The sequence below is a fragment of the Camellia sinensis genome, chromosome 6 (genome assembly GCF_055761805.1).
Source record: "Camellia sinensis isolate YWXY chromosome 6, ASM5576180v1, whole genome shotgun sequence".
Classification (NCBI taxonomy): domain Eukaryota; kingdom Viridiplantae; phylum Streptophyta; class Magnoliopsida; order Ericales; family Theaceae; genus Camellia; species Camellia sinensis.
This window is the reverse complement of record NC_138966.1, coordinates 194,738,957-194,759,028: the sequence shown is the minus strand read 5'-3', so window position 1 is coordinate 194,759,028 and position 20,072 is coordinate 194,738,957. Positions and strand designations below refer to the sequence as shown.

At 40.6% G+C, this 20,072-nt stretch overlaps 1 protein-coding gene across 1 annotated transcript; it reads right to left on the bottom strand.

Annotated features, from left to right (window-relative positions):
- Positions 1-13,670: 13,670 nt before the first annotated feature.
- LOC145793959 (uncharacterized) lies at positions 13,671-14,057 on the bottom strand. Its single transcript, XM_082876874.1, has one exon. The coding sequence runs from the start codon at positions 14,055-14,057 to the stop codon at positions 13,671-13,673; it is 387 nt and encodes a 128-aa protein (XP_082733000.1).
- Positions 14,058-20,072: the final 6,015 nt, after the last annotated feature.

Here is a 20,072-nt window from a genome sequence, read left to right as displayed (position 1 = left end):
CTCAAAACAAGTTTTCTACCACTAAAATTCCTTTGGAATTCAGTGGTTTTAAGGCCAAAAGATGTTGTTTGAAAATTTTGAAAGTTAGCTCACAAGGCCTTACAAGCCAAGGAGCAAAAGGGAGGACAACCCCCTAGCCAACCAAGGTACAAACCAAGACTTTTAGGACTGAAAAACCAGAGGAAAAACAAAGGTTTTTGTAGTTCAACACCACCCCCAAAAAACAGCCCCAAAGTAGTGTGCAAAGGTGGTGAAGTAAGTGTGCAAAATAAATACAAAAGAGGAGAGGTGATTACCCTTGTAGCACAGCAGCAAAAGGGCCTCTTTCTTGGCTCAAATGACCTTCTATTAGCCCAAAAACCAGTTCCAAGAGACCTCATCCCATGGATATGCAACTTTGATGAAGGATGCCTAGGCAAAGGAGTCATATTTCTCTACTTCTATGTACTTCTATGCACCAAAGGGCAAGAGAGAGAGGCTTTAAAGAGAGATGTAGAGATTTTCCTCTGAAAATTCTGTAGAGAGAGAGGGAGTTTAGCGAGAGAAGCTCTGAAACTTGCTTAGGAAGTTCTATCCCTTTGAATATGAGATATTTGGCTTCATATATAGCAATGCAAAGCTTTTGGTCGAAAATATCTGATTTGGGACAGGTGGCACAAGCTGGAAATAGCTGGAGGAGAAATATCTGCCAATTCTGGGCTTTCTGGACACTTCTGGCCGACCGGCTATCTTTGGTGCCGACCGGCCATCATTTTTGGCTGACAAGGTTCACTTTTGGCCGACCTATGGCCGATGAGGTCAAATTGTGGCCGATGCACTTCCATATCGGCCAATGGAAAAAATCAGTCCTGGTCGCTGACTTGAAGAAAATCTAATTCCTTTATCTGGACTCCTTTTCAAGTCATTCTTGAGCCTAAACTGTAGCCCCGGAAGTCTTCTTTCCAAATTTGGCTGCCTAACCTAAAAATTCCAAGTGTGCTAAGAGATATCCCGCTTTTAGTGAAGACTGCTCAGTTTCGGTCTAACCGGAATGATGCCCAACATCAACCAATCATATCTCCCCCATCCGGACTCGGCTTTAGGAGATTGTTAAGTGAAAAATGAAGCCCCGGAAGTAAGATTTCCAACAGTGGTGACCTCATAGCTGAAATCCAAGTATACAAGTGGATAAGCCCGATTTAGCGAGGGTTGCTCAACTCTCTCTTAACGATTCATGCCTACCTTATTCTCCAACTTGGTTTCTTCCCTCTCCTCTTCTTTTCTTCAACTCCAAACCCCTAAATGAGATGTTTTTGAAGATTTTCCAAATACTTCATCTCTCTTTCATTCATTTTCACTTTGTCCTTGCTCGGTTTACCAAAAAGCGCAACATTTGACAAAATGCAAGCCTCGAAACATCGTAAAAACTTCTTTTCAAAAATATTTTAAAAGAGAGGGTTTTAAGGTCCAAAAACCATTCAAAAAAGCTTTGGTCCAAAATGAATGTAAGGTTGGGATGTGACTCTCCTCTTGCCGAAGAAATCGAACTTTGCTCTGCATAGCCTGCATCACTAAGTAAACCATCAGTAACGCCCAAGTCTTAAGGGCGGTCAAAAATGGGGTGTCTATAATGTGTTCCCATTTCCGTTCAGGAATAGGGAGTGGTTGCACCAGTCCTACAGGTCTCTGATGTTCTGCTTTAACACGCTGACAATGCAGACATTTTGAGACATGGCTCGCTATGTCTCTTTTCATTCCTGTCCACCAGTATTGTTCCTTCAGATCGTGGTACATCTTTGTGATGCCAGGGTGGACTACAAATCTCGAGTTATGAGCTTCTTCCAGTATCTTCTTCTTGAGTTTTGGGATGTCGGGTATGCAAATTCGATTATGATATTTTAGTATCCCATTGCTTCTAGTGAAATCAGGATCAAGCGTACTCTTTTGCTCCTCGTAATTTTTTTTCTTCAAAAGTTTATCTTCCCATTGGCGTGCTTTAATTTCTTCAATCAATGTAGGCTCCACGGTTACATTGGCGAGTAACCCATTGATCTTGTGAGAAATGAGAGTACACACCAAACTTCTAGTCGTCTTTCGGCTCAGTGCGTCTGCCACCACATTAGCTTTGCCTGGATGGTGATGGATCTCTATATCATAGTCCTTCATAAATTCTAGCCACCGTCGTTGCCTCATATTCAGTTTTTTCTGTGTGAACACATATTTAAGGCTTTTATGGTCAGTGTAAATCTCACAGGTTACACCATAGAGATAATGACGCCAGATTTTGAGGGCAAAGATTACCGAAGCCAATTCTAAATCATAAGTCGGGTAGTTCTTCTCGTGAGTCTTTAATTGTTGCGACGCATAAGCAATGACTTTTTTATTTTGCATGAGAATGCAACCCAAACCATTGTATAAGGCATCATTATAGATTACGAACCCATCTGCTTCTGTAGGGAGTGCTAGTATAGGGGCTAACACAAGTCGACTTTTTAATTCTTGAAAGCAATGCTCTTGTTTATTAGTCCATTCGAAAGGCGTATTCTTCTGAGTTAGTTGGGTCAAGGGTGACGCTAACTTTGAGAAATCTTGCACGAATAGACCCAAGAAACTTCAAATTTCTAACACATTAGTCGGTCGTGGCCAATCCACGATTGCTGTAACTTTTTGAGGGTCAACTGAGATGCCATCTTTGTTAATGACGTGACCGAGAAAGTGTACACTAGTGATTCAGAATTCGCATTTCTTTAAATTGGCATAAAGTTTGTGATCACGTAGTGTTTGTAGAACCGTTCGCAAGTGCTGCTCATGGGCCTCTAGCGACTTGGAGTATATGAATATATCGTCAATGAAAACGATGACAAACACATTAAGATAGGGTTTGAGTACTCGATTCATGAGGTCCATGAAGGCTGCTGGGGCATTTGTGACACCAGGAATGTCGTATATCAGTTGGCAGCTGGGCATTTTAAAATCATTTTTTACTTTCTCTCTCTCTCTCTTACTTTCTAAAAAGACATTTTGAGAGTTTCTCTCTCTAGAAACTCCCTTCTCTCTAGGGTTTGATCTAGTTAGAGTGTTTCTTTTTCCTTCGGCCTTTGTAAGAGTTGGGTTGATCGTCGAGGGCTACGTTTTGATCCTAGTATATTGAGTTTTGGAGCACGTCGAGTTTCTTCTTCTTCTTTCCTTGAGCTCCGAATTTGAGGTAGGGATTCCTACTCACTCTTATGGGTTTTAACCTAGATTTTGAGCTTATTGTTTAAATGGTTGATTTTGAGACTTAGGGTTTCAAAATGTGTTAAAGAGGGTTTTGTGATTTTGAGCTCATAATATGTATTTTGGGTTTCAAAATGATGATATAGTTGTTGGTTGGTGATATTTGAACCTTTGAGGTGATATTGAGAGTTGGGGAAAAAAAGCCCTAATTTGTTGTTTAAATTAATTGGTATAATTAATTTGGAAAATTTGTAGCTATATGGAATTGAGTTGGAAATAATGAAATTGGTTCATTGTATGGTAGAATAGTGGAGTTAGATTTATTAATCGCTCACTTTTAAAAACATTGATATTTTATCTGTTGGAGCTTTTATTATCTGTTTAGAAATAATTGCTTGGGCTACCGATGGAGGGTAGTTTTGATTGTTGTAGACAATGCATGATGATTAGGCAAACTAAAACTAATCAATTGGATATGTCATAGAGTATGACGGTTGATAGAATACATTAACGTTATGTATTGATTGATTGTGTATATGACCTTTGTGTATATACGTTCTGTGTGTGGGAGGAGATAGGGGATGTACTCCACGGTTTAGGGGAAGATAGGGGATGGACCTTTAAACCGGATGTTGTTTGGGAGGAGATAGGGGATGGACTCCACTGATACAGCTCATATGCTTGTCAGATAATGTGTTGATATAGCTCATATGCTTATCTTTGGAAGTGTTGATACAGCTCATATGCTTATCATTGGAAGTGTTGATATAGCTAATATGCATATCTGTTGAAATGTGGATACAGCTTGTATGCTTATCTGTTGAGATGTTGATACAACTAGTATGTTTATCTATTTTAAAATGGGAAATGTTTAATATGAGTCATTGTCTCATATAAGTGGTTGGTCAGGTTCTGAGCCGTTAATGTAAATTGTGAAATTGATAAGAAATGGAAACGGGTTATGAATTGGTTTATGGAAATTGAACATTTATTAATTGCTAATGTCTTAGTTATTGCTCATACTGTGTTTAGCATATCTCTACTGGGCGTTGGCTCACCCTTTATGGGACATTATTTTCAAGTACAGGTAGCATGCCACCTCCAAGGATATAGCTTGGGTGAGGATGAGAGTTGAAGACTCTTTTTGTTTATTTTGATGTATTACTTGTAAATTCAAGCCAAGGGCTTAATATGTATTGAGTTAGTACTCTTCTTTTTGTAACCAAGTGTTAACTTGGAAAGTTGTAAGCCCTTAGGGCATTTGCTTTTGTTGTTAACATGTAATACAGTTGTAAGAATTACTCTGATAAATAGAAATGGTTGGTTTCTTTTATATCAATGCATGTCTAAAATGATAGGTTTTATGTATTATTTTGAGGGCGTTACAACTTGGTATCAGAGCGTACCAGGTTCGAATACTTTGGGTACGTGGGAAGTGATTAGGATCACAATGGGCTTGTCTCGTTTGATAGAGACTTAGATGTAGTGTCATACGCTATGTGCTTAATTGATAACATGCTTATGTGACTATGTGGGTATGGAATGTAGTTTCTAGGATGTTGATTGGATCCTTGGGTTTCTGGGAGTCTTGTTGGAAAAGCACTTGATCAATGTTGTTTCTAACCGGAACTCTAGTAACGCCTCGGGACTATCATTATCCGAAAATGAAATTCGTAAGTACTTATGTGTTTATGTGCTTACGTGGAGTGAATTACAGTTGTCCATGCATTAGGACGTGAGTGTTATAGCTTCAGCACATTTGTGAATGTGCTAATGGTCTTGGTTACCTTTATTAGGATGTCAGGACGAAGACATGGTAGACGAGGCAGACGTGGTAGGCAGGAGATGCCTTTACCGGATGATATTCTGGCACAGCAGGAGGGGGTTGGCCAGGCCAATGTGGCTGAGCCAGCAGGTCAGGAGGCTATGGGTGCTTTAGCCCGAGGGATAGCCGATGCTTTGAGGGAGTCTGTGGGTATTTTTCGAATTGAGAATCCAGTTCAGGCTCCAGTTCAGGCCCAGGTTATTGAGGCAGGGCCTTCCTTCTTGAAGAGGGAATTCTTCCGGTCCAATCCGGACGAGTTTGTTGGGGATCTGAAGGAGCCACTTAAGGCTGACGAGTGGTTGAAACAGATGGAGAAGACATTCGAGATGCTTGGCAACGAGGACAGGGCTTTAAAGGTGACCTTGGCATCCTTCCAGCTAAAGGGAGATGCGGGTCAATGGTGGAAGTACGAGAAGGGCAGTGTTGGTGGTGCATGGGAGGCGTTTGTGAATGCTTTCCAGGAGAAGTTTTTATCTTCAGCTGCTAGGGAGAAGCTGAGAGAGCAGTTTTGCCAGCCTAGACAGCAGGGCTTGTCAGTGGCCGAGTTTGAGGCTACTTTCACTAGTCTGTCCAGGTTTGCACCTGAACTGGTGGCGTCCGAGGAACGCCGTTGTTTTGAGTTTGAGCGGAAGTTGAGGCGTGGACTCAAGTTGAGGGTTGGAGGGTCTTTTATCCGAGAGTACAGACGTTTGGTTGATGCTACTGCTCATATGGAGAGTATGATGCAGGAGGAAGACGAGGGGCAGAGAGGCTCCAAGAGGAGCCAAGATGGTCAGGGTGACAGCAGGTGACAAAGGGGTTCTAACCCTCAGCAGTCTCAGGGTGGTTTGGCTAGATCGACCTTTCCAGTGCCGAGTGCGGGCTCTGGGAGAAGTAGTCAGGGAGGCTTGACTTGTTTTGCGTGTGGCCAGCTGGGTCACAAGTCTTCGGTTTGCCCACAGAAGGAAGGGGGTCAGCGAGCTGCTTCTTCTTCAGCTAGACCTCAGGGCCAGAGTCAGGGCAGGGGCCAGCCTTTGTCTTGCTATCAGTGTGGTCAGCCTGGGCACTTGAAGAGGTATTGCCCACAGTTGAGTGTTACTTCAGGAGCGTCTGGTTCTAGGCAGACGCAGAGTTATCAGCCAGCTCAGTCTGTGCAGGCCTCGAGGGCCAATCCAGGAGCTTCGTCATCCCAGTCAGTGCAGCAGTCTTTTGCTCCTAGAGGTGAGCAGGTGGATCAGGGGTCTACAGGGTGCGTGTATGCTGTTATCGCGCAGGACCTAGTACCGGCTCCATCAATAGTGAGAGATACCTTTCTGTTTTGCAACTCGGTTGCTAGTGTTTTGATTGATACAGGTGCATCTCATTCTTTTGTGTCTGCTGCATTTGCATCTGTTTTGGAATTGGAGTTGGCATAGTTAGCATCTCATATTTGTGTAGTATCACCTGTTAGTGGTGAGTTGATCTTGAAACAAGGTGTTAGAGGTTGTGATATAGAGGTCGCCGACCATAGGCTTCCTTTTCCCTTTTTTGTCATGCCCATGAAGGGTTTTGATGTTATTTTGGGTATGGACTGGCTATCGTCATACCGGACTGTTATTGATTGCTACCGCCAGAGGGTCACAGTTTGTACCTTGAGCGGGGAGTGTTTCCATTTCTTGGGGGATCGGGTTGGTAGTGTGTTGCCACCGATGTATGATCCGCGAGGGCGGAGTGAGCTTAGTGGTCTACTTGCTAGCTTTTTGAGTGGTGAGTGTGATGAGACTCAGATTGTATTGCCGAGGATGGTTTGTGAGTATTCGGACGTTTTTCCCGAGGACCTCGTTAGTTTGCCAGCTCACCGAGAGATAGAGTTCTCTATTGATTTAGAGCCGGCACAGCGTCGATTTCTATGGCACCTTATCGTTTTGCCCCAGTCGAGTTGAGTGAGTTGAAGATTCAGCTCCAAGAATTACTAGATAAGAGTTTTGTTCGCCCTAGTGTTTCGCCATGGGGAGCACCGGCCCTTTTTGCTAAAAAGAAAGATGGTGCCTTGAGATTGTGTATAGACTACCGGAAGTTGAATCGGGCTACGGTCAAGAATAAGTACCCTATGCCCCGTATAGATGATCTGTTTGACCAGTTGAAGGGTTCCCGTTGTTTCTCTAAGATAGACTTGAGATCGGGTTACCACCAGTTGAGGGTCAGGGAGGAGGATATTCCTAAGACGGCATTCCGTACGCGGTATGGCCATTATGAGTTTCTGGTGATGCCATTTGGGCTTACCAATGCACCGGCAGTCTTTATGGACTTGATGAACCGGATCTTCTGGGAATTCTTGGATCGATTTGTAGTCATTTTCGTGGACAACATTCTTATCTATTCGCCTTCTGAGGAGGAGCACGAGGAACACTTGAGAGTGGTGCTCGGGTTGCTTAGAGCCCATAGGTTGTATGCCAAGTTTGGGAAGTGTGAGTTCTGGCTAGGAGAGGTCAAATTCTTAGGCCATGTGGTATCCGGTGAAGGGGTGTCTGTTGATACATCCAAGATAGAGGCAGTGCAAGATTGGGCACAGCTTAAGAGTGTGTTTGAGATACGCAGTTTTTTGGGATTAGCTGGGTATTACCGTCGGTTTGTGAAAGATTTCTCCAGGCTAGCTTCGCCGTTGACTAGATTGACGCGAAAAGGGATCAAGTTTGTGTGGAGTGAGACTTACGAAAAGTCGTTCCAAGAGTTGAAGGTTAGATTGACCACCGCTCCGGTTTTGATTATTCTGGAGAGAGGGTTGGGTTATGAGGTTTATTGTGATGCCTCACGAGAGGGTTTGGGTTGTGTGTTGATGCAAGAGGGGAAAGTGGTAGCTTATGGCTCACGTTAGTTGAAAATACCCTACGCACGACCTAGAGTTAGCAGCAGTGATCTTTGCCTTGAAGATTTGGAGGCACTACCTTTATGGTGAGAGGTTCGAGGTGTTCTCGGACCACAAGAGTTTGAAGTATCTGTTTACACAGAGAGACTTGAATTTGAGGGAGAGGAGATGGATGGAGTTCATTGAGGACTATGATTTTGAGTTACACTATCACCCGGGAAAGGCCAATGTTGTGGCTGATGCCCTTAGTAGGAAATCCATTAGTGATGTAGCTTGTATAGCCATCCGAGAATGGGAGATGTTGGGTGCGCTTGGCGAATTTGACTTGCTTCTGAGTGAATCAGCTGAGGCTGCGGCCTTATTTTCTGTTGTTGCGCAACCTACACTTGTGACCCGAGTGTTAGAGGCACAGAGAGATGACCTTGAGGTAGAATCCCTCCGAGAGAAGATCTCAAACGGGAAGGTTGAGAAGGGTTTGACGGTGTATCCCGACCTGAGTGTGAGATACCAAGACCGTTTGTTTGTGCCAGAGTCTCGCCGAGAGGAAGTACTCCGAGAGTTCCATCATTCACGTCTTGCGGTGCATTCGGGAGGCACTAAGATGTATCGGGATTTGGGTCGCCAGTTTTGGTGGCGGGGTATGAAGAGAGATGTGGTTGTTTTCATATCGAAGTGCCTTACTTGCTAGCAAGTGAAGGCCGAACATCAGAGGCCGGCGGGTTTGTTGCAACCCTTGTCTATTGCCGAGTGGAAGTTGGAGCATGTCACTATGGACTTCGTTGTAGGTCTTCCGAGGACTCAGCGGGGTAGTGATGCCATTTGGGTGGTTGTAGACCGGTTGACTAAGTCGGCGCATTTCATTCCTATGCGCGTGAGAGATTCAGTAGATTATCTCGCCGACTTGTATATTCGGGACATAGTGAGATTGCACGGGGTCCCGGTGACGATCGTCTCAGATAGAGATCCTCGTTTTACTGCTAGGTTGTGGTAGAGCTTGCAGAGTGCCATAGACACTAAGTTGACCTTTAGTACGGCTTATCATCCTCAGACTGACAGGCAGTCCGAGCGTACTATTCAGATCCTTGAGGATATGCTTCGAGGTTGTGTCCTTGACTTTAGTGGGACGTAGGAGAGGCACTTGCCCTTGGTGGAGTTTTCCTACAATAACAGTTTTCAGTCTAGCATCGGTATAGCACCCTTTGAGGCCTTGTATGGCCGACCGTGTAGATCTCCAATGTGTTGGGCCGAGGTGGATGATGCACCTTTGTTGGGTCCGGAGTTGGTTAGAGAGACGACGGAGAAATTTAAGCTTATCCGTAAGAGGCTTGTTACAGCCCAGAGTCGCCAAAAGAGTTATGCCGACCGTAGGAGGAGGCCTTTGGCGTTTGAGGTAGGTGATCATGTCTTCTTGAAAATATCACCTAGGCGAGGTTTGATGAGGTTTGGGAAGAGTGGGAAGTTATCCCCTCGGTTTATCAATCCCTTTGAGATCCTTGAGAGGGTTGGCGAGGTTGCTTATCGTTTAGCTTTACCGCCGCAGTTGTCCGGAGTGCATGACGTGTTTCATGTGAGTATGCTTCGAAAATATGAGCCAGATCCATCCCATGTGTTAGATTGGACCGACTTGGAGGTAGATGAGGATGCCTCGTATGAGGAGAGATCGGTTCGGGTCTTGGATAGGTGGGATCAAGTCCTGCGTGGCAAGACCATTCCTTTGGCGAAGGTTTTGTGGAAACATCACGGAGTGGAGGAAGCCACTTGGGAATGTGAGTTGGAAGTCCGCGAGAAATATCCGGACTTGTTTGTTGGTGTGTAACCATGTATTGGTAATTTTGTAATATCGTTGAACTTTAAGAACATTATATGTGTCTTAAGTTGTAAAACATTGTGAATGTTTTGGTTAATGGAAATTTGTTATAACATTGCATATGTTCAATGTATTGTGGAAATGCAAGCATGATGATAATGTTGCATGTATTATGGAATTGTGGAAAATGAGTTGAAATTAGTAAATTTCAAAGGAATGCATGTTGATAATACAGGTTGTTATGTGTAATGTGAAATGCCTCTTGAAAGAGAGGGGATTGACCGGTAGTGGGTCGGATTGTTTAATATTATGTTGTAGCATTGTTGAGAATGGAGAAAACTTGTTTTTTTTTTAAAAAAAAAAATTGTGTTTAATTTCGGGGACGAAATTCTTTAAGGGGGGAGGTTATAGCGATCCCGGTTATCCCTTACTGTTCTGTTGTATTCCGGACTCGGTTCCGTGAAGTTGGTAGTTGTATCTATCTTGTTGTCGTCCTTTAATTCCGCTTGATTGAGTTTTAGGATGTATTGGGCAGAGTTGTTACAGGTTGGTTGGGCTTTGGTTTCAATTCTTTGTTGCCCAGTTTTTAAGAGTTCCGCTCGAGCGGGTCTTCTTGCGCTCGAGCAGAGATTGCACGCTCCCAGTATTTTGGTGCCCTGAAGAACTTCTGCAGGAATGTTTTTCACGCTCGAGCGGGTTTCTTTATGCTCGAGCGGGTACTTTAGTGCTCGAGCGGGTAGTACCTTTTGGTGTAAGTTCTGGGAGGGGGAAATCTACGCTCGAGCGAACTGGTTTTCGCGCTCGAGCGGATGTACTTTATTCTTGTGTCTTGGCGCTCGAGCGGGCCTTCTTACGCTCAAGCGTACCTAGTTTTTGTTCTTGACGCTTGAGCGTTGTGTTCTCCGCTCGAGCGGGAATGTCGTATATTAGTTGGCAGCTGGGCATTTTAAAATCACTTTTTACTTTCTCTCTCTCTCTCTCTTACTTTCTAAAAAGACATTTTGAGAGTTCCTCACTCTAGAAACTCACTTCTCTCTAGGGTTTGATCTAGTTAGAGTGTTTCTTTTTCCTTCGGCCTTTGTAAGAGTTGGGTTGATCGTCGAGAGCTACGTTTTGATCCGAGTATATTGAGTTTTGGAGCACGTCGAGTTTCTTCATCTTCTTTCCTTGAGCTCCGAATTTGAGGTAGGGATTCCTACTCACTCTTATGGGTTTTAACCTAGATTTTGAGCTTATTGTTTAAATGGTTGATTTTGAGACTTAGGGTTTCAAAATGTGTTAAAGGGGGTTTTGTGATTTTGGGCTCATAATATGTATTTTGGGTTTCAAAATAATGATATAGTTGTTGGTTGGTGATATTTGAACCTTTGAGGTGATATTGAGAGTTGGGGAAAAAAAGCCCTAATTTGTTGTTTAAATTAATTGGTATAATTAATTTGGAAAAATTGTAGCTATATGGAATTGAGTTAGAAATAATGAAATTGGTTCATTGTATGGTAGAATAGTGGAGTTAGATTTATTAATCGCTCACTTTTGAAAACATTGATATTTTATCTGTTGGAGCTTTTATTATCGGTTTAGAAATAATTGCTTGGGCTACCGGTGGAGGGTAGTTTTGATTGTTGTAAACAATGCATGATGATTAGGCAAACTAAAACTAATCAATTGGATATGTCATAGAGTATGACGGTTGATAGAATACATTAACGTTATGTATTGATTGATTGTGTATATGACCTTTGTGTATATACGTTCTGTGTGTGGGAGGAGATAGGGGATGTACTCTACAGTTTAGGGGAAGATAGGAGATGAACCTCTAAACCGGATGTTGTTTATGAGGAGATAGGGGATGGACTCCACTGATACAGCTCATATGCTTGTCAGATAATGTGTTGATATAGCTCATATGCTTATCTTTGGAAGGGTTGATACAGCTCATATGCTTATCATTGGAAGTGTTGATATAGCTAATATGCATATCTGTTGAAATGTGGATACAGCTTGTATGCTTATCTGTTGAGATGTTGATACAACTAGTATGTTTATCTATTGTAAAATGGGAAATGTTTAATATGAGTCATTGTCTCATATAAGTGGTTGGTCAGGTTCTAAGCCGTTGATGTAAATTGTGAAACTGATAAGAAATGGAAACTGATAAGAAATGGAAACGGGTTATGAATTGGTTTATGGAAATTGAACATTTATCAATTGCTAATGTCTTAGTTATTCCTCATATTGTGTTTAGCATATCTCTACTGGGCGTTGGCTCACCCTTTATGGGACATTATTTTCAGGTACAGGTAGTATGCTACCTCCAAGGACATAGCTTGGGTGAGGATGAGAGTTGAAGACTCTTTTTGTTTATTTTGATGTATTACTTGTAAATTCAAGCCAAGGGCTTAATATGTATTGAATTAGTACTCTTTTTTTTTGTAACCAAGTGTTAATTTGGAAAGTTGTAAGCCCTTAGGGCATTTGCTTTTGTTGTTAACATGTAATACAGTTGTAAGAATTACTCTGATGAACAGAAATGATTGGTTTCTTTTATATCAATGCATGTCTAAAGTGATGGGTTTTATGTATTATTTTGAGGGCGTTACAAAAAGGCATGACAAGAAACTCGTAGTGCCCGTGACGGGTTCTAAAGGCAGTCTTTTTGATACTTTCCGTTTTGACTTTTAGTTGTTGATAGCCAGAACGCAAGTCAATTTTGGAAAATACTTAGGCGCCTTGAAGTTGATCGAACAAGTCATCGATTCGCGACAGAGGGTACCGATTCTTGATGGTGACCTTGTTCAGCTCCCGGTAATTGATGCATAATCTCATCATGCCATCCTTTTTCTTCACAAACAATACTGGAGCTCCCTAGGGTGAGGTACTAGGTCGAATAAAACTTTTGTCGAGTAGTTCTTGGAGTTGAGTTTTCAGCTCTTTTAATTCTGTCATCGACATGTGATAAGGAGCTTTTGATATTGGTTGTGTCCCAGGTTGGGTTTCAATGGTGAATTCGATCTCCCGATCAACTGAAATACTAGGTGGATCTTCAAGAAAAACATCCGGAAATTCTCGAACCATGGGGATTGCATCAACGGTGGGGGCCTCCTTTTGTGTATTGATTACATAACAAATATAACTACCACAACCCTTTCTTAGAAGTCATTGGGCTGCCATGGAAGATATAATACATGGAGGGTTAGAAACTCCAGTCCCATCAAAGACAAGTTCGGGTTGGTTTGGTAACCTGAGGAAGACCTTTTTGGCTTTACAATCGATAGAGACGTGGTTGGCAGCCAGCCAATCCATACCTATGATCACATTAAAGTTTCCAATGCGGAGGGGAATCAAGTCTACATATAAGGTTTTTCCTTTTAAGAATATAGCACAAGATCTGTACACATCTGTACTGCAAGCAGACTTACCAGAAGGAAAAGACACAGACAATATATATCTTAATGGTTCGGGTGTTGACGCCAACTTGGCAACAAAGTGTGGTGCAACAAAAGAATGAGATGATCTAAAGTCAATGAGGACATGAGCTAAATGACCATGGATAGAAAGTATACCCGACACAACGTTTTCGGTAACTTCTGATTTTCCAGGTACCAAGGCGAAAGCCCGTCCTTGACGTTTTTGGTCATTCCTCTCTCCTCCAGGTCCTGCGGGTTTCCTGACTGGGCTAGAGGGGCTGGCTATAGAATTAATCAGCTTTGGACAATCCCTCAGCAAGTGGCCAACTTGACCGCATTTAAAACATGCTCTCGTGTCTCAATGGCATTGTCCCCAATAAGCCTTCCCACAAGTGCGACAAATTGGAACAGTGCCACCTCGGGGGTTGGTAGGACCTTGATGGCCTGAACTGGTTGTGCCTGTATTCACCTTTTTAGTAGGCGCAACACTGAGTCTTCTGTTGTCTCTTTCCCAGAATCGCTTCTTGTGGCTTGGTTTCCCAGAACGCGAGGCTTTAATCCCCTTTTTTGCAATGTATGCCCGGTCTACCATTTCTGCATAAGTTGGCAGTTTCAAGACCTCGAGCTTGTTTTAATTTCAACATCCAATCCTGCTTCGAATTTTCTTGTTTTTCGAGTTTCGGTGGGGATGATGTATGTTGCAAACTGAGCGAGTTGTGTGAACTTGCTCTTGTATTCGGCCACCGTCATCGTTCCTTGCTTTAGATGTATGAATTCTGATGCCTTTTGTTCCCGTAATGAATCTGGGAAGTATTTTTCGTAGAATATTTCCAAGAATCTTGCCCAAGTCATAATTTCTTCTTTGGCCAAAGTGAGAAGAGACCATTCCTGTGCATTGTCTCTGAAAGTGAAAGTGGCGAAAGTTATCTTTTGTCTTTCAGTGCAGGGTAAGGCGCGAAAAATCTTTTCCATGTCTTTCACCCAAGCATCTGCTACCATTGGGTCTGGGCCGCCAGTAAATGTGGTGAGTTTCAAATCCTAGAACTGTTTTATGGTAACCGGCTCTTCTTGCCGTTCCGGCATCCCATTGTTGATGTTAGTCTGCAAGGCTTGCAAAAAGCTACTAACTGCTTTTTCCATTATTCTTTCCATTGATTCAGTGCCACTAACTGATGACTCACTTTCGTTTCCATTATTGGCCATTCTATAAAGTAATAAACGAGGCATTACATTCATAACACAACATATATATAAGCATGTGTAGCGCAATCTATATTTATATAAAATGCCAACTTTATATTTTTTTACAATTCATATTACATCAGTCAGAACATGTTAGTGTCCCATCCCTGTGGTAAACAAAAAGAAAAAGGCAATAAAAAAGGGATTAGAACACATCATGGTCAGCATACAAAAAGATTTTCTTCTACCCAAAACTAGAGTGGTGGGTCAAATGGGCTGAAAAACTATGGGAAATAGTGCTGCATAAAAAGCTCAAATTCCCACCCCAACTATACTACACCAAAACACATCCACGCTACTTGGACCGTGAAAATGGGGATGGACTGTATGTATTCCAAAAATGCTCGGTCGACAATCCAGCGGGGTGTCTCAATATATGACAGGTCATTATTAAAGTCAACATTTTGAATATTAATTATCTCTAGCGAGTTAGGGACTGTGGTGAAAATATAGTCCTCAGGGTACAAGTTCCCCCTTCTGGCTACAAAATCTGGGGGTAGAGGGCCTATGATATAGTGCGGGCGATCATGTCCCGGGGCAACGCCAAGGACATGAGATGGTCCAAGAAACATCTACGTGTATCGACAAGGCTGTGCCTCCATAGTAAATGTGGGATATCAGTGGGGTCGGCCTAGATATACACTGGTCGCCCCATCAACTGGGCAAGGCCTGGGTGCAGTCTTTTGATTATGTCTTCTGAATCTCCCCAACCCTCAAGTAAGGTGAGGGCGGGGTGCTCGGCTAAAATCTCATCTAAATTAATGGCCTGGAGCTCATCCCAAAATGCATCATCAAGATCAATCTCTGACATTCCTACAATACCAGAATAAATGTGAGATTTTACACAAAAGGATTAATATTGCAGGTAAATATTTATTATTATTATTATTTTATTTTTATCTTATTTTATTTTATTATGTTTATTTATAACTTTTCGAACTTCTTAATCAAATTAAAACAGTTTCTTTTTTTTTTTTTGAACCGTTGCTTTGATACCACCTTTGTTACGGCCCAACCCTAGGGGCTTAGAGTTGGAATCACAACTTACTAACTTATTTTATTTGTATCAAATTAAACTGTGCAAATGGAAATAAAAATAATTAAACAGGAAATTACTCAACTTTACTATTTTAATAAGAGAAAATACATTTATTTTATTATTCAGTGACCGGCCCCGAGTAGAACAACAGGGAGCAAAAATAAAAAAATAAAAAAAAAATAGAGAAGAAGGAAAAAAAAAAAGTGGTTCAACATCAATCCACGTGTGGGTTCCATTTCGTGAGGTTATGGGTTTTCCCTACATCTCGTCACCTGAAAGGGTAACAGCTATAAGCACACAGCAGAGTGAGAAATATTATGCTAAGAGTACAGGGAATACAAAATAACTATGAATAGTTAGTTAAGTCAAAATATTTACATAACTCAATTTGGTAAATAAATCATTTAAGTGGCAGAAACTGAAATACAGAAATTATGAAAATAAATAACCATAACCACGGTACAGAACAGAACAGAACAGAGGTCACAGAAGTGGCAATCAGAACAGAGGTCAATGGATCCATGACAAACAGAGGACCACAAAGTGGCCAAACAGAGGCCAATAGTTATTTAAGTCCCCCAAGGCGTGGGACTTCCGTGGTGGTACTTACAAAACATAATTGTTTATATGGTTATAGTAAAATATTCTTTAAAATTTAAACAAACATATCCATAGATTTCATTTAAACAAATAGAGTTTAGAAATTAATCCACGTAACTGAAATATTTCTAAAACTTAACTTGAATTAATATAACTTATAAAATATAACTTGTATAAATAAATTATGGTAAGTCAAAATATATGGAAAATATATTATAGCAACTCAAGGTATAATATAACTCACCTTAAAATTAAGTCTTACTAATTCCTTTATATTTTTGTTGATTTCCGGCTCCTCATTTTCTATTGATATCATTTCTCTCTTCTTTTTATTTATTTATTTTTCCTTCTTTATTTCTCCGTTCACTTAGAGCACCTCCCTCCCTATTTATACACATACTTCAAGTGATGATTCAACTTTGGCCCCGTTTATTTTGGGAGATAGAATGGAGGGGATTGATAATGAGAGGATTAATAGTGAGGGGATTGATAGTGAGGGGATTAATAGTGAGGAATTGTTAAATTATTTTTATATAAAATAATAAAACAAATAAAAAATATAAAAATTAAACATTAATATTTTTTAAAAAATCCTCAATGTATAAAAAATAAAAAAATTTCTAATCCCCTCACTATTTTTCTAATACCATCTCTACCTCCTCCTTACCAATCCCCCTTCCTCCTCCTTACTAGTCCCAAGGGATTACAAGTCCCCTCTCTATCTCTCAAAACAAACACCTCATTCTCAATCCCCTCCTCACTATCAAATCCAATCCCCTCCCTATAACCCCAAACAAACAGGGCTTTTATCCTAAGGCCCCAAGGTGATGATTCACTCCCCCTCCCAAGCCTAGGTGTCCAGTTGGCCCCTCCATTTCTTTATTTCAGCAGATTTGTAATCTTGATAATTAATGGTACTTGATTTGCATTTATTTGATAAATCTAGGCAGTTAATATACCCCAAATAAATCTAGTACTTAATTTACCCTAATAAATTTCCTTATCATATATTTAATAACCATAATGACAAATTAATTTATATAGCATATATAACTTATTTATTTTATAACTGCCATTATTATAATTCTTATTTCATATATTTATTTTATCATTATTGTTATTATTATTTATTTATTTAACCTATTTATTTATTTAATATCTTTAACTCTAATTTGACTCAACTAGTATTATAATTCTATATGTCTATTAATTTGATCCCAAATAATAATCCTTAATTAATCACATATTTGGTAACCTAATGCCAAATTAGATTTTGTATTTATTATTATTTATCACATGCACCCACAATTATATATATATATATAACTATAAATATTTATGTGGTATTTAATTAAACGTTCAGGGTGTCACAATACACTTTTCTTTTTTTGTTTTAATGGAGAAAATTTTCAAATTCTGAACAAGTTATTTTTGAGTTTTAGTTACATGTAGTGAAAACTGTAAAATTTTACAGTTTTAATTTTTTTTTAGTGCTGGAATGAATCATGATTTAAAACTGCAAACTGTAAAATTTTGCAGTTTCAAAATATTCTTTAGAACTGTAAAATTTTACAGTTTCATAACATGTTTTTCAGTTTGATTAATAAGGATAAATACTTAATAGATTTTTGCTTTACAGTTTCAAAACTTGCTTTTCAGTTTAATCAATATTGGAGATTATGTGCTTAAATCTTACAAAAATTAAAAAATAACACATGTTTTTTCCTATTGTTGCTAGTTTTTGTCGTTACATTTTTTTCTTTTGGTTTATCAATATTTAGCACATTTTGCTATGTTTTTTCGTTCTAATTTCTCTATTTATTTATTTTTAAGAATATTCTGGACATTCCAGTAAGTCACCAATAATGTTCTTAACGTCTAGCGAACATTCTGGACATTCCGGTTACTTCCATCGATGTTTAAAACACTCCGATGAACTTCCGACAATCCTCCGGTGACTTCCCGAAGATGTTGAACATTCCGGTGAGTTTCTGGTGATCGTCTGCCGGAAGTCCAACGCTAGTGGGATGGGACAGCGTCTGTAAATTAAAAAAGAAAAAAAAAAGATTTTTTTGGTAGTAATTAAAAATATATAAAACTAATTGATACAAATATTTTAATTTCGAATTAGATAAATTTTGAACTTTATATATAAGACTTATTGATAAGTTTCCCAAAATAATTAAGTGGGTTCTTGTAGTGACCCTCATTCCCCACCTTAGCCTCGGGCATGAGCATTTGTATAATCTTGTTTTGGTAAGTTGCAGTAATGAATTTTCTTGACTTGTCTTAACTAGAATGAGATTTTTGCCTTGGTTTGTACTCATGTGAAATTTACATGTTGAGTCTTGTTCTTTCTGGTGAGTCTAGCCGAGGTCACCTTAAAGCCAGAACCACCTTGAAACCACTTTGGTTAACCTCTACCTTCGTCCTGGCATATTGCCCGAGATGTCATTTTCTAGGCCGAGGTGTATCATCAAGGCCGAGGGGTGTATCATCTAGGTCGAGATGTTATCCTTGAATCCAAGTGATCTTGTTCCGTATTGATGTGACCTAGACCGAGGTGTGGCACATCTAGGCCGAGGTGTGGCACAGTTGGGCCAAGTGTTGTCCGTCCTAGCCGGGATCATAGGTACCTCACCTACCGGAGCCAATGTTTTCACCCGATGTCAGTACCTTGTCAGAATGCCATGCCGCTTTACTTGTTAAACACCCTTTCGCCATACTTTGTCTGGCCTGTCAGCCTCCTCTTCGGGGAGAACCAACCAGCCGTTGCCACGTGTCCGAGCTGAATGTTAAATCAGCCGGCAGTAAGTAGAACCTATCATTTTGTATCATATCTTTGCCTTGAGAGAGAGAAGCTCTAGAAGGAAGAAGGAGTTTTAGAGTAGAGGAGTGGATCTTCGAGCTTGATTCCTAGAGATCCAACCGTTAGATTCGTGTATTAAGGTTAGATTCTTAACCTACTCTTGTAGTCCTTGTTAATCACCTAGCTGCATTGCATGATCGAACCTGATTTGCAAGCCATGCATTGATTGAAGGTTTGGTTTTAGAAAGAGAAAGTAGTATTCATGTGTTCTTGAATAAAAGCCTTGTTTGATCCGAAAGTTTGCATTAAGATTCATGCTTTTGTGTTTGTTTTCATAGGATCTTCGAGTATGGGTACCCAGGTCCATATTTTTGAATTCATAGCATGAAATCTCAGCTTTCGTAATAGCAAGTTTTGATCTTTGCATTCATCTTCCTCATGTCCGTGTTCTTCATGTTCGTCATGTTCTTCAAAAGAGGGAAACCCAGATTTTCCCGACCTCATTTCCTTGAATGTGGCCATTAAGGCAACACCTCGGCAAGGAGGTGTGGGACCTCGGCCTAGACCTGGTTATCGCCCAGCATGTTTTCCCGAGATGAGAAACAGTGTTTTGTTTTGACTTAGCTTAGTTTTGAAGGATGCCGAGATCATCTGTATGCATATGAGCTTGTTTGAAAGTGCATTCAATAGACCTTGCCATGTGTTTGTAGGACTTGGACTCTCGCTTGACCCCGACGTTGAAGAACTAGGTGAGTGGTATTTTTGATAAAGCTACGTTATAAAGTTTTGATAAAGTTTTGCTTTGTTTGAAAAGTATTTGCTAAGCATGAATGACTATCCCTATTTGTGTATCAAGTATTAGCTTTGATCTTGGAAATCTTGAAAGTCCGTACGTGCTAGGGGACTATAAGCTTTTGTAGCACAATCTTGAAAGTCCGTACGTGCTAGGGGACTATAAGCTTTTGTAGCACAATCTTGAAAGTCCGTACGTGCTAGGGGACTACAAGCTTTTGTAGCACAATCCTTGAAAGTCCGTACGTGCTAGGGGACTATAAGCATTTGTAGCATAATCTTTGTTAATGTCACCCATGAAATTTGAAAGACCTTGATTGATGAAACTCGATAGATTTGTTAGATGAACACGATTCATCCCACGTTTGTCATAAGCTATGATTATGCATTGTTTCGTTAAAGATCACGGATGTCATACATGCAAACCCTTTATTACTTGTACCATTCACTGAGTATTCAAGCTCACATATATGTAGGTGATGAGCAGGAAGGCGGTGACGCCTAGGTGTGACTCGCAAGCTTGTTTTGGGTT